This window comes from Cryptomeria japonica, chromosome 3 (assembly GCF_030272615.1).
Source record: "Cryptomeria japonica chromosome 3, Sugi_1.0, whole genome shotgun sequence".
Taxonomy (NCBI): domain Eukaryota; kingdom Viridiplantae; phylum Streptophyta; class Pinopsida; order Cupressales; family Cupressaceae; genus Cryptomeria; species Cryptomeria japonica.
Genome location: NC_081407.1, coordinates 192894754 through 192911069, shown reverse-complemented (window position 1 = coordinate 192911069; position 16316 = coordinate 192894754). Strand labels below are relative to the sequence as shown.

Below are 16316 nucleotides of genomic sequence, written 5' to 3'. Positions count from 1 at the left end.
CTTTGTATGCATAATGGTGAGCATTATATATTTATAGATGCATGATTGTTATAGGATTCACATGCACCTAAAATTGGACTAAAATAAAATGGTGAAATTCACATATCTATGCCATTTCTCAGTTACTATTGGCTACATTTCCTTATCTCATCCATCTAGTCATTGTACATGTCCTTATGGAGTTAGTTTCTTATTTAGTTATCTCTCTATGTATTATTTTAGTTATTAATGAACACAATTCTAATTATACATTATCCAAGTTGATTTATCTTTTTATGTGTTATTTAATTCTATGGTCATATGATTGAATTTGTAATTTATAGCTACCAATTTGATTTTAAAATATATATATATTCAATTATTTCCCTCCAAGGACTAAGTACACTTTGCATGATTTATTGCTACATCTTTATTTTTAGAGGCATTCAATGCATTAACTATGATCATCATAGAATCATCTCCAAATCTTGAATCAATTTGCATATCCTTTTCTTTTTCACACTTCAATATGTCAGATTTTGTTAGTTAGTCTATCAAATTATAAGTGTAAAGATATATATGTAGTTTAGAATAGACCACAACCCCAAACTGGACTCTATATAATTAAATTAAAATATTTAAATGATTATAAGATAAATGATAGTCACCGGAGTTAGTCGCACTATTGCTAAATTACAATGTCTTGATTTATTGATGCTCAAACATACAAATTTTAAATTCAACATAGATCATTAGAATCTCTTACATCTAATTGAGTTATAAGAGTGTCCCATGAGAATGAATCATCTCAAAGTATATCATATTTAGTATCTACATCAATATTTGAATAATTCATAATTTAGAGTTAAACATCTTTATTCTTCTATTTACTTTCCTATAATAATATACACTAATTGTTATATATTTCAATACTCAATTATATTTAATTTGTCTATCTAAATGAATATTTGAATACCTAATTACATTTAATTATTAATCTAAATTAATTTATTACTGATCAATAATACTAAATTAATATAAACTACCAAATTTATTATACAATTATTTTCTTTAAAGATTAAACACACATAAGAAATGTAAATTGCTATAGACAAGATTGATGGACTTCATCGCGTCATATGCTGCGAACTTTTAATAAGATCTGTCAATAGTCTTTGCAATATAATTAAAGCTTTCCTTTCTGCCCCTTTATTCACCCTGGCCCGGAACTCATTTTCTATTGGGACAATTATCAGCCCAACACCATTATTACTATGTGGGATTTGTAAAACTGTAATCATCAATTCACTTCCAAATGGCAAGGAACACAAATGGGTAATTACAGATTGAAATTTTAAGGAAGGATTACTACCAGACCTTACAAGCAAAGCATATATAGAGATTGCACTTGATGAGCTTTCCATTCTCAATCTCAATGACAATTCGGGCACTGATCATGATCACTTCAGGAAACAAATTTTCATTCCACTGGCATCCCTGTTAAAGCCGCCTCTGAAACATTTAAAATATCAACAAAAAGAAGGTGGACGTTAAATAATTGATACAAATATTACAAACTTAAAAACACAGTTTTTAATACACGACTTAAAAATAGTAAAATCTTTTTCCCTTTTTAACACAAAAGAAATGTCAGCCAATTGCTTTCCAGTCAAAATAAATTGTTTGCGTTGAGAAAGTATTATTACTATGAGTCCATTGATGCAGTTCTGTACTCATGCATATCAATACTAAGGCACTTCAATTTCCGGAGTGAAATGCTGCAGATGACGTTGATGATATTGTTTCAGTTTTGGGCATCCCCACGCTTCAAAAGACTGAAGCCCTGTTAGAGAAGATAACCCTGATATTTTTCTCAATCTACGACATTGCCACACTTGAAGTGACTGAAGTAATGTTAGAGAAGATAACCCTGATATTTTTCTCAAATTTGGACATTCCTCGACTTTAAGAGACTGAAGCCCTGTCAGAGAAGATAACCCTGACATAATTTCCAGTTTTGGACATTCCAACACTTTAAGAGACTGAAGCCCTACTAGAGATGATAACCCTGATAATGTTTTCAATTTAGGGCATCTACACACTTGAAGAAACTGAAGCCCTGTTAGAGAAGATAACCCTGATAATGTTCTCAATTTACGACATCCCAACACTTCAAGAGACTTAAGTCCTGTTAGAGAAGACAACCCTGATATTTTTTCCAATTTTGAACATTCCAACACTTGAAGAGACTGAAGCCCTGTTAGAGAAGATAACCCTTCTAATGTGAAACATTCCAACACTTGAAGAGACTGAAGCCCTGTTAGAGAAGATAACCCTTCTAATGTGAAACATTCCAACACTTGAAGAGACTGAAGCCCTGTTAGAGAAGATAACCCTTCTAATGTGGAACATCCCTGCACTTGCACTTCAAGAGACTGAAGCCCTGTTAGAGAAGATAACCCTTCTAATGTGGAGCATCCCTGCACTTTAAGAGACTGAAGCCCTGTCACAGAAGATAACAATGATAGTTTATCTAGTTTGTAACAACCCTCCAGTCTAAGAACCTGGAGCCCTGTTAGAGAAGATAACCCTGACATTGTTTCCAATCCGGAGCATCCCGACATGTCAAGAGTAGTCAGTCTCTCTAGCTGCTCTAAGTGCATTTCTTTTAGATTCCATAACTCTTGAACTTTCAATGATTGCAGTCTGGGAAAAATCTCACCACTAATTAGCAACTTTAATATATTATCTAAATTGACAAAGTGTATGGTTTCAAGGCTATTCATGCGGCTGCTTGTAGAAGAGTCCCAATTAGTTGAATCTCCACCTTTGCTCAGATCCAAATTCCCACTCAAGAAGATACGATCCCCATCCTCCAAATTCCCACGGAAGAAGAAGTCGTCCCCATCCACCAATTCCAATGATCTAAGATTGCTAAGTTGTTTAAGTGATTGCACCAAGGCTGTTATATCTGTCTTCTTGAAGGAACACACTATCTTTAATTCTTCCAAATGATTGAACATTGCTATTAAATCTGGAAGATTTTCCAACGATCTAGAGTGGTATATATTCAGCACTCTCAACTCGAAACTGGCCTGGCATTTACAATTAATCTCAATTAATGAATTACTTTGCTAAACAAGTAATCAGAAATATTGTATGCTCTGCCGTTAAACGAGAATTAACTTCCAGCAAAGAATAGTGAAATACCTGGGTATTGGTCTGCAACTGTTGCTGCAAAGTGCTCCACAAATCTCCCACGCTGTTAACAGACAAAATGTGCAATTTTCGTAGAGGAATCCATGAAGGAATGCATTTTAATTTGCAACCAAGGTTATTACTGTTATCTATGTCAAGCCATAGGAGGTCAGTCTCAGAAGAGCCATTTAAACTACCTATAAAATAAGTAATTTCGGTTTGGAGGGACGAATCCCAGAACGAATGGAAACACCTGCCCTTTATTTCTGCTAGGATTTGTTCAAATCCTTTTGCTTCCTACATATAAAGATCAGGGTTAAGAGTGTGCTTGACTGAATTTTCTTTATAAAAAATTATGAATTGAAATGTTTTTTCTAAAGCTTTCCATAGTACTACTTTCAAAATTAATAATAAAGAACACACCATAGATATAAGAATGTCTGATCTCCACAGTCTAGGGGGGTCCAACTCATCTGCTAGTTGTCTTCCCAGATCACGGAGGTGGTCATGCATTTCAAAGCGTGGGTATATTTCGTCCTCAACCAGTTCAACTAGGCACTTCTCTTGCAGGGTTTGAACCGCATGCTCAGCGCTCCAACCGAACGCCTTCCATATTGTTATAGCATCCCTTTTTAAATTTTGATGTTCTATCTTATTGAAGAAACAAGCTATATCTATAAATATCTGTTTCTCGTCTCTATCCAGACCATCAAAGCTAATTTTAAATCTTTGCATTATATCCCTAGGCTGAATTTTCCTTACCTTTTCCAACTCTAACTCCCAATAATGTTCATCCCTTCGATAAACATGGGCACCCAGAACTTTGAGCGAGAGAGCTAAACCTCCACAGAATTCTACAAAATTGTCAACCAATTTTTCATATGCAATGGGTGGATCCTGTCCGCCGAAAGCATGTCTACAGAAGAGAACTTTAGCACGATTCTTATCCATTCCCTTCATCTTATAATGGATATCTGCATCCCTTAACACGCTCTGGTCACGGGTTGTAATAATTACCTGGCTACCAGAGCTCAACATACCTTGAGGTAAAAGGGCATCCAACTGGTCCTCATGATCGATATCATCAAGGATTATAAGGAAATGCAAATGCTTTGCTCTTCCCAGACGATCCCTCAGCTTTCTGATTCCATCATGTACACCCCTAATCTTTAGATTTTTTATCTCTTCATCTTTAGGGAAAAGATCTTCTAAGAGCTGACTTTGCAAGCAGTGTAATTCACCTCTGGCATGTGATTCTCTAACATCAGAGAGAAAGCATGATGAATCGTAGCCTGAACTCTTTCTATTAAACAATTCTTTTGCCAGAGTAGACTTGCCAACACCCCCTAGACCAAAGATCCCTATTATGGTGACCTTGTCACTCGCTCTCTTTGAACAAGACCTTTCAAAATCTTGAACGAGTTCAGCCATTCCAACTGGATATTTTGCAACGTCTAATGCTATACTGTTCTTCTTTTCTTGCACTACTTGTATCACACGAGACACAATTTTTTCACACAAATTGCTGGAATCCAAAACAGAGAATTTCTTTAGAAAGTCATCGTACTAGGGTAAAAAACTTGAATGTTTCATAATCGATAAAAAAACAAATGACAGTAATCTTACTCTTGATACTGGCTAAGTTCATAACCAGATATGTCTGCAGCAGATGCGAGGGCCTCTTTCCATTCATCCAGCTTATCAAGATTTCTGCCTTTCCTTTGATAGTCAGAAAATGCCGCAGTATACTGTGACTTCTCATTCTGGACGTGCCGTAGCTCCCACGGATGGACATCGTAGAAGACAGGAATAAACAGGGCATCGGTTTGTTGTAGCATAAAAACTAACTCGTCTAAACACCATGAGGACTCTGCATATCCTTTTGAAAAAATAGCTATTTGAACCACAGAGGAGCATATGGCATTGTAAATGGCAGATGAAATAGAGTCTCCCGCTTCTATCTCTTCACGGTCTAGAAATGCCCGGCACCCTCTTTCCTGAAGAAGGTCATACAGTTGTTCAGCAAGGGTTTGTTTGACGTCAGGGCCTCGGTGGCTGATGAATGCATCATATAGTTTAGGATTTACAATCGATCTTTTCTGAGGAGATGAGGAGGAGGAAGCCATGAACGCAGGAGCAGAATTGCAGAATGTATGGAACCTGCTAAAGTAGAGTGCGCTTGATTTGATAAAGGGATACCACAATAGCAAAGGCTTACCAAGAGTCCCCAACCAAGGAGGTTTATATCTGTGCATATTGCATAACATAATTGAGGAAGAAGAAAGAGAATATTGTGGGGCTAATCTCAGAGGAATTCATTCTACGAAAGCGAGGATTTACAGAGACGTGCATCACGGCAGCATCTTGGCATTTAAAAATTTCTAATTGGCTTACTCTAAAGCAAAAGCGAAAACAATTTTCTTTCTATGAAGTGTTTCTTTATAGAAAATAATATTCCACATTCACGGTAAAGCAAAATCTTTTATTTTCACTTTGTAGTATGCGATGGTGAAAATTAATTAAAAATCGTTTGGATTAAAAGTATTTTTACAGTAAAAATTAAATAATTATTTTGCTTCAATGTTAAATGTTTTAGTGGCAGAATTTTGTATGGTCATATTCTTTCTTTCATTTTTTATAATGGTAATGGTGAAAATCTATCAATTTACTTTTTTAATTTAATATTATAGCAAAAATAAAACTTTTTATTAATTTCATCAAGTTTTCACAAATTAAGTGAAAAAAAAATTATTTTCAATTCAATTTTAAAGTTGTGTTGGTGAAAATTGTATACCCATATTGTCTTCCCATCATTTTGGTCAAAAGTCTTTTTATATGATAATAGTAATGGTGAAATTTATATATTTGTATTTTTTTATTTAATTTTGTATTCAAATTTTTCTTATGTAGTTAGAATATTTTATATAATAATTATAATGGTGAATTTATATATTAATATAATTTTAATTTAATTTTTTATCTATTTTAAGGAGAGCATTATGATACATTAATATATTGTGAATGATATATTTTTATGTAAAATTAAGTCTCTTATCCTATACTATTGTAACATTAAAAATTACACACTCTTTCAATTTTATGTTACATTTTACACTCACTTTGAAGTTCATCCACTTAGATTGCTAAAGATAACTAACACAATCTTCAATGGCTAAAAATGGCTCTTTCAACAACTCAATCTTGTGTGAAGCAAGGTATTGGGAACTTTCTATTCTTATTCACCAAGATAAAACCATTAAATTCACATATATATCATCTATCTACAAATACAATATGCTTTCCAAACTACACAAAAAGGATGCAATATATCATGACCTTCATTTCAACTACCCCTACAAATCTTGTAATCTATTTTTCATCAATCTCTTTTTGTTGTTTGAAAATTACCACATGCCCACTATGTAGAATTTTTTAATAAAAGAACAAAAAGTTGCAACATGTTCAACCTTTATTCATCTATGACCTTGGATACCTGTAATAGATGGAAATTTAGGGTTTCACAAGTTAAGCTTTGTAAACTAAGAAATGACCAACTTCCACACACATTACATTAAAAGGGAGAGTGAATCAATAGATCCAACCTCAATTCTATCAAGAAGAAGATTGAATGCAAATTGGATTCTATTTTCCTTTTGTTTGAGTTGAAAATGTAATTGAATAGATGTAAATTGAATATCAAATCTAGGGTAAGGAGGTATATGCATAAACAAGCAACCTAGATTGAGTATGTTGTCTGATATTGAAATGGGAACTATAAGATATGTATAGGAATGAAAAGGATATCTAAAAGTGCACCTTTGCCTAATAATTGAGTTGAAATTCATGTGATGACATTGCTTGAGGCATATCCTTGTCCAGACATTTGAATCTCTAAATATTGGCTTGAAAATAGGTCTTTGAGACACTGTGTACACTCCTTGTCAAATTTGGACTAGTTTTGGAAGGACCATGGTGCCCAAAATGCCCTAGTCCTAGACCATGGCACTCCCAGCACCCTTGTCCAAGCACTTTTTGATGAAATTTGGTTGGATGCTTCATTTCTAGGTCTTAGTACTGTTTTGATCCTCGGGTACTTGTAGTTGCAAACAAGAGGAAAGAAAGAGGGTTGTCGATAAGGGTTTGGCAAGATCAAACCCCAAGTTTGGAATTAACCCTAATTGAAATAGAAATTGAACTTGAATTAAATTACAAAATCTTTCCTTTTGAGGGCAAGACTAAAACTAAAATTGAAATTCTTGAATGCAAATGATTATACCTTTTGTATACACATAAAATTGGCTATGGGAAATTAAATAAATATTTTATATTTATTTAATGACTATTCTTTGATTAAATAATTAATTTGAAAAGATTAATCTTTAATACTCTTCTATTAATAATTTGAGTAGAAACATTTAATTAATTCATTCATTATCCCTCTTTCTTCTAAGCCAATAATTAAATAATTAATATTTAATTATCATCCCTTATCATATTTGTGCACTATTCATTATCCTATAGTTCCATTATTAAATAATTTCATAATTATTTAATTACCACTTTCCAACTCACCTCATGTCCACATCATCTCCACCTTTGCCAACTCATCCATCATGTGGCTAATTTAAATCAATAAAAATAAATCATTTATTAGCCACTTATCTTCAACTTCCATATTCATGAATAAAATGTGTGTGTACACATAACCTTTGAAATCTCCCTATTTTTGCTCCAACACTTCTATATTCTTGGAGGAGGTTTTTTCCACCTAACCCTAGTCCATCTCCACTTGTCCCTTCATCCCTAAATATTCTCCAACCAATCCTAGATTCTCTCAGTCTTCTCCTCAGTCAAGGTGAGATGAGTGACACTTGTCTTCTCCTTCCCCCTTTCTCTCAACCTTCAGCCTCTTGCTCATAGCCATCCAAAAAGAAAGATTTAATCATGACCATTGATTTCTGCCACCTAAGCTTATGCACTCAAAAATCTATAAATAGATGTCTCCTAAGCCATTTTTGAAACTAATAGCTAATCTTATAGTTAACTAGGAGCCGTAATCTTTGCATCTATGAGCTCATTTGTCTAAGCATTTTAAAGTTTTTGAGAAAATTAGAATAAATCATTTTCATAGCATAGCTTTTGCATATCATATCATCTATCAGTCCATTCCACACTTGCCATCTTAGAAGCTACCAGTGCTTGTCTGAGAGCAAATCATCTACAACCAAGAACAATGGGGTTAGGACACAATGAGACATAATTCATGAAGGTATAATCATTTTATTTGCTTTATTTCATGTTGTTTCATTGGTTGAAGGTTGAGCTCTTGTAGTTTTATGTTTTCATGATAGACTAACAAGTTGCAGGTTAACTTTTGAGGTGAAAACTTAAGTTGATACACCTTCGATAGGTGATTTAATGCTCTTAGGATAGGTCCTCCATGTGTTGATGCAATAACATGATAAATTACATAAAATCCATCTTGAAATCATAGATAAAACATAATACGAAGATGCCTCGATGTATTTTGCTCTTGAGTTGGAATATTAGCATAATGATGAGAAAATAAGAGACATCAAAATGAACTGAGAGAGATGCCTTATATAAGGATTTCATAATTGATTCACCTTTAGGCCGACTTAGATTTGTGATTTTCTCACATGGAGTGGAATTTAAATTAGATAGCACTAGCAAATTATTCTCCCTAAATCCAAGGAAAAAAATGTGGGACCAAGAGTGTAAGGAGACCTAATCTAGGCAACATTTTTCCAACTTTCGAGGAATACAAAATAATGGAATTCTAATGTCGATTCCAACTCGTGGCTCAAAGGTCATAATGCATAGATATGAAAAATATGCTTTGAAAGTTGAATTTGGGGTAAGATTAAGAGTAAATCAAGATATTGAAGAAATAAAGGGAACACCTAGAATCAAGGGCCCAAATAATAGTGTAACAAAGTAGAATAAGAACAATTATATTAATTTAAATGAATTAAGGTCCCATAATGCATAGAGAAAAGGGAAATACTAAAATAGGTGCTTAGAGAGTGTGAAAATGGACACACTAGAATAAAGGTGTAGAATTTATGATGTTACATTTATCCCCTACTTTAGTGGAGTATGATCTTATGGTCATACTCTCGGTAAAGTAGAAATGAAAAGGTAAAGCATCTAAGAGAAAGACAAACTAGGGATAGGATAATACTGAGGGATGCACAAGCCCCCTCTCTGCAATACCATTATGTTGTGGTGTCCTCGATGCAGAAAGCTATCGTTTGATACCATTTTCTTCACAATATCTAGTGAATTCCTCAGAAGTGAATTCACCACCTTGATCAGTCCTCAAACACTTTATCTTCTTACCACTTTCCTTTTCAGCTGAGGCCCTGAATGCTTTGAATTTACTAAAAGATTTTATTTTATCCTTCAAGAATGTGACCCACATCATTCTTGAGCAATCATCAGTCAAGATCATAAAATATCCGTCACCTTGAATACTTTTGGTCCTTATGGGTCCACAAAGATCTGTATCAACCAATTCTAATAGATGTTCCACTGAAAAAGATTTGCTCTTAAAAGTTGAGGATGTCATATTTCCCAATTGACATTCCTTACATAGAGCATTAACTAGTTTGTCCAACTAAGGCAAACCTCTCACTGACTTGGACTTACTCACTTTAACAATGTTATCAAAATTTATATGACAAAATCTCCTATGCCAAAGCCAACTATCATCTACTTTAGCAATTAAATAATTGTTGACTTTAGGATTCAAGTGAAACAGGTTACCTTTAGTCTTCTTGCCGGTTGCAATCAGTTCACCTTTGCTCCCATAGATCTTTCACATTCCATTCTTAAATTCCAATGGATATCCTCTGTCATTGAGTTGTGCAACACTCAAAAGATTATGCTTTAATCCTTCAACCTAGTAGACATCATCTGCACTACTCTTTCCATTAAGAGAAATAGTTCCCTTACCTTTTACCATGTAGGGTGAGTCATTACCAAATCTCACAACTCCACCATCAAATTCTTTCAAAGAAAGAAATTTGCTCCGGTCACCGGTCATGTGATGTGAACAACCGCTATCAATGATCCAGTCATCAGAATTATCCATGCGAGAAACTAATGCTTTATGATCAGATGTCTCCTCTTTAATGGCTACAAAGACAATGTCTTCATTAGCATCACCCTCAGATTCCTCATCAGTGATACCACCATCAACTGCAATAAGACAGACTCTTTTGCCTTTTCCCTTGTACTTCTTGAACTTCTCATGCTTATGCTCATTGTCACCATTAGGACAGTTAGCTGCAATGTGTCCAATTTTGTTACATGCAAAACATTTCAAAGGTAATTTACCTCTGTACTTACTGGTACCTCTAGGCAACCGCTTGGCCAACAATGCTTCAAGCTCAACCAAACTGTCTTCATCATCAACTTCTCTGTTGGATCTAGATTCATAACTATGACTAACATCTCTACTTTTCCTCATAGAAGGGTTAGAAACTGAAGCTCTAAATGCAGATTCATATTTCTGAACATCATAATCATTTAATTCAAAAGTAGTAAGCTTACCAATGATGGTTTCAAGGGTTACCTTAGTTTTGTCAATAGATTTTAGCTCCTGAATGGCTGCAACTCAAATAGTGCAGACCGATAGAAGGGTTATCAACACCTTACTAATCACCGTGGCATCCTCCACTTTACCACCAACACTCTTGATATCACCAACTATCTCTTTGATCCTCTGACCATACTGTTGTATATTCTCACCTCTAGCAATCTGTATGTCATCAATTTTTCCTCTTAGACTCTCTTCTTTGGCAATCTTCACATGCTCATCACCGCTATAGATCTCTTCAATTTTCTTCTATACCTCATAGGCAGTCTCCAGACCATGGACATCAACATACTCTACATCAGATAAAGAACTCATAATAGCCTGCAGTGCTTGATAGTTGTCTTGTTGCTCTTTCTTCTGATCATCAGTCATAATCCCACTAGGTGCAACATATTAAGTACCAACATGTTCCAAGTATTGACTTCCTAGACTCTTGATATAAATTTTCATTCTATCAGTCTATATCCTATAGTTCTCTCTGTTAAACTTTGGACCTTCTTTCTTCATCATGTTCTACAAGATCTTTACCTCAAGTTGTTATGATTAGACCTTAGAGGACTTGAATAACACTGAACTTTAAATGCAATATTACTGATAAGTTAAACCGGTTGACTATTATAACAAACTAATAGTAAAACATCTCTGAAACTCACAAAACCTTTTAAACCAAAAAATCCAAATACTTTACTAACATAAGTAAAACATATTTCAGATTGTTGTCGGTTAACATATCATATCAAAGTGGATTTAGCAGTTAAGCAATTCAAGCATAGTAAACATAACCACAAAAACATTCACCACTTGACACAATATTTTTTACATGGAAACCCAAATGGGAAAAACCACAGTAGGGATGAATACCCACAAGTATTCTGAACTCTTCTTAAGTTCACCATGTTAGGAGCCTAGCCTGTTAAAGCTTTACAATAAATCTTGTTAAGAACAAATCCTATTAGGGACCACTCGGTTAAGGGATTGACTATAACGCCCTATTAGAAACAATACTCTGTAAGGAGTAACCTCAGTAGAGGATTTGAAATCCAGGATAATGGATCGCCTGGTTAGAGGATTTGAATAATACTAAGCTTGTTAGAGCTTACTCTACAACAAAACAAATCATTGACCGTATAAACAAATCAATAGGTTGATAACACATCACAAACCTAATTCTCTCACAAAGATTACAAACAAATCGATTCAAGTATGACCATTGGATTACATAATAATCATTGCACATCATTCAAGATATCCTCGACTGCTCCTTGATCACCACTTCATCAAACATTGTAACTCATCACGTGGTTTACATTACATGCAATGAACTTTCTCATTCCCAAGATAAAAACCATTATCTCTACGTGCCAAAAACCTTTTGGAACTCTTCTCATATAACATGCATACGTGTCATAATCATTACCGCTCATCATTAGATCATAAACCAATACAATTGATTCACCAAACTTCATCGGTTAGGGTTTATCATATCAACAGGTAAGGTTTACCGGTTCATCTCTCCATTTCATGGCAATATCGGTTTCCTCCATAAAGTCACCTACCGGTTGTAGTTCCCTTCTCTAGCTCTTCCTTCCGGTTAGAAAACAACATTATAACAACATCATTATTGATTAATTGACATCAATGACAACATAACATTTCGTTAATGCAATCATCATGCAAATGCCAACACTGCCTTAGTTACCGGATGAGCTTCCTGTTGGTACAGGAGCAACCTCCTCTGCCTGTTGAGTAATTAGAGTATTTCCATCTATTGATTGTTCTTCAAACTTCCTGACCCATCTCTGGGTATGATCTTGTCATATTTCATTAAACATCTATTTCCCTTTCTCATTTGATCCATCGTTACCAATTGGTGGATTTCTGCTTCTATAAAACTTAGCAATATCTCCAACCTCATTACATGCATAGCATGTAATATTGTTCTTTTGAATTGCTTTGCTAAAACTAGTATAATTGATGGACCTGCATTGATCAGCCATATGTCCAAAATTTCCACATGCATAATATTTAGCATTCATTCTACAATCTTCTATCTTATGACCATACTTTTTGCATTTAGAACATTGATTGAGAGCATAATCAAGGTTTTGATTTGTTCTATTTTTACATTTCCTAGCCATCTGACCAAATTTATTACAAATAAAGAATCTACCATTAAATTTGTAAGCATTAAGATTCCTTACTGGTGCCTTATGGTTTTGATCTTCATTTGCAATACCGGAACTCTGACCTTGTCCAAATCCAAGTCCACTAGAATCTCCATTTTGCCTTTGTTTTTTCAATAACTCATCTAGCTGTGCTAAACTAATCTTGAATTTTTATTTATACTCACTTGCAATAGTCAGATCATCTCTCACAATTATAATCATTTGTCTCTCAAGTTCTTGTTCATTACTCTAGGCTTGTACTAAATCATTTCTCAGTATATCATTTTCATGAACCAACCTTCCACATTCTTCAAATTTGTTTTTCAGAGATACAACAAGATTTTATTCCTTTTTCTTTCAGTCTTCAATCTCTTTAGACATCCTCATAGTTATATCTTGCATTTTATTCCTCATAACCATGTTCTCCTGACTCAACTTCTGACATCTCTCATTAAGGACATCTTTCTCTTCATTATCTTTATTCTGCAAAATTTCCTTCCTCTTGTCTTGAATAGATGATAGTCTCTCCTATAGGACAAGAATGAATTTCTGAGAAGAATTCAATTTATCTTGTAACTTCAAGTTCTTCATCCTTTTAGCATCATAATCTTCAAGTGCTACCTCAAGTTGCTTCTCCAAAGTCATATTTATGGATTCCAGATTGAGGATCTTCCTCAAGCTGTTAAACTTCCTCTGAGGCACAACGCTCTGATACCAATTGTTGGAATCCAAGAACACTAGGGGGGGTGAATCGGTGTTCTACCAGAATGATCAATTTTAACCTTATTAAAACATGCATTCACCAACTAGTATACCGGTACATATAGAATTGAAAGAAGTAAAGCAACCAATAAGACAATCACACAAATGAATACCATAGCACAAAGAATTATACTTGGAAAACCTTAAAGAGGAAAAACCACAGTGGGATTTGTGACCCACAATATCAATCCACTGGCCATACGAAGAGATATTGCAAAATATAGGGGCATGCACTTGAAAGAAGGCTTATAGCCTAGAGCACACTGCTCAATCACAAAAGGAACCTCATTGACTACATACAAATCAAGACTACAATCCAGAGAAATGATTAAACTGCAATGATAGCATATTATTTGCCTGAATACAGTTCCTGTTAAGCTTTGTTTGTTCCGGTCTGAAACCCTAAACCCTTACCAAAATACCCTCTTACATAAATATCCTCACATACATGATCTCCCTCTTATATATTTCGCATCTCCATTACATTCCATAGCCTTACATATGCATATCCTTGCCTTATATACAAAATGATCTAATCAACTGACCTATATACCCCTTTACAATCCATCATGCCTTATGTCGGCTTACAAAGATAATTACAATATAAATATACATGTCATCTCAATAACATAAACACATGAATATCAAAAAAAATTGCTGATGTTGGATCTCCGAAATGATGTCAGCCTCCAATACTTATAGCCTGATGAATTCATGTTAGCCTGCAATGTCGGTAACCAAAGAAATCCTACCAACCTGTCAATGTCGGTGAAGTGTTTGTCGGTACACAACTAAACCAAAATATGAAGCCAGAACATTTTTCCATCAATGACAACATATTGAAACCAACCAAATGAGTGTCAATTGCCAACATGTTACAGGGTTGTGCTACTTCCTTCTTTGGTCAATGGGTTTGTGATTATCTCACCCCTAATAATTAGAAGCATATTCCCCTCTGTTTTCAGGATCAACCTCACCTTCTGCTTGTTTCCTTGGAGGTTAAAAAATATACTTAATAAGGTTAGACTACCCTTCTTCCCCTGTGAGGGTAAATTTATTTGGAAGTGGAATCCGAGTGGGGACTTTATGGTTAAATCTACTTATCATAGTCTTCTTTGAGATAAAAACTATCCTGATTGGTGGAGGGTTTAGAACCCTCACCTCATCCCTAAAATCAATATTTTCTAGTGGACAACCCTCCATAATGAAATCCTCACTCAAGAAAACGTTGCTAAAAGAGGTTTCAGGATTCCTAATAGATGTGTTATGTGTAAAATGGATGAAGAAAATGTTCCTCATTATTGCTTCATTGTGCCTTTGCTATAGTCCTATGGGGGATGGTTTTTCATAAGTTAAATCTTTATTAGACCATGAATGGGTACTTGAATCACTTGATCAATGAATGAGGGGTTTGACAACTAACTCCCCGATTCGTCAATTAAAGAAGCAAATTCCACCGCACCTGGGATGGAGTATCTGGAAGGAATGAAATAATAGGATCTTTTGGAGTGTGGAAGCCCCTCTGGAGGTGGTTTCTAGGTCCTTATTTGAGCTCCTACTAGAAAATATTTCCATAACACTTGTTAAACCCCCCCTAATCATCCTTCAATTCATGACACTGAGGTGGCCCAGCAATGGGATCTTCCCCACTCTTTTGTAACCTTTGATAATAATAAATGTTTGTTAAGAATGAATACCAAATGGTTACTGCCTACTCCTAGTTACTACAAGCTAAATTTTGATGGTGTTGCCAAACATTATGAGGGGTTGGCCATTGTTGGAGGATTTTTAAGGTCACGTCTTGGTGATTTAATGGTTTCTTACACTAGTAATCTAAATGGATACATGTACTAGCAATCAAGTTGAAGGCATGGCCTTGGCTTGGGATCTTTGAATCATCTTCTTTATTGGCATTTGTTTCATTATCATTGAGGGTAATTCCAAACTTATTATTGATGTTGTCAAAGGGCTGAACTGATTCAATTGGACTATTGATACTATTATTAGAGACATTCTCAAGCTAATTTTGGGGTTTCACTCTTTTGAAATTGGTCATGTTTATAGAGAGGGAAACAAGGTTGTTGATGCCTTAGTGGCACTCGACCTCCTTGCTCAGGGTTTGAGATGTTGGAGGAGGTGGAATTCCTTGTCCAATAATGTCTGAATACTCCTCGAAGGAGAGTACCATAATCAGAGCCCCCATGGATAGCCATTTCTCTATTAAAACCCACCTTACTCAATTGGGTCACAGGTGCTTCTTGAGGCAACATGTTCCAAATTTGAAAAGGCCTAGCTTAGCACTAATTCACAAAGAGGGCTACATGATGTGTACTTCCAAATAGACTAGAGTCATGACTCAGTATTGCTTTGTTTGTTTCTATTGATGATGCAGTTCAATTGTGTTGGAATTGACATGCCACCCTAGGGAATTGTGCATTCATAAAAAAAGAATGAGCTTAATTAGACAAGTGGGTATATGAATAATGATTATTTTTAAGCCCCAAAAACAATGTGGCAATATTGAAGTTTAATGTCCTTTCGCAAGGTAGGATTTACCTTTGGCATGTTGCACATAGTCTAGAGGTTAA

The 16316-nt window shown here is 34.9% G+C and overlaps 1 protein-coding gene across 1 annotated transcript; it reads right to left on the bottom strand.

Annotated features, from left to right (window-relative positions):
- Positions 1 to 1130: 1130 nt before the first annotated feature.
- LOC131037359 (disease resistance protein Roq1) lies at positions 1131 to 5482 on the bottom strand. The gene is made up of 5 exons (XM_057969472.2): positions 4804 to 5482; positions 3601 to 4702; positions 3190 to 3474; positions 1686 to 3074; positions 1131 to 1491 (listed from the first exon to the last, which is right to left on the bottom strand). The coding sequence occupies exons 1-4, from the start codon at positions 5442 to 5444 to the stop codon at positions 1728 to 1730; spliced, it is 3375 nt and encodes a 1124-aa protein (XP_057825455.2). The 5' UTR covers positions 5445 to 5482; the 3' UTR covers positions 1131 to 1491; positions 1686 to 1727.
- Between the last annotated feature and the right edge of the window lie 10834 nt (positions 5483 to 16316).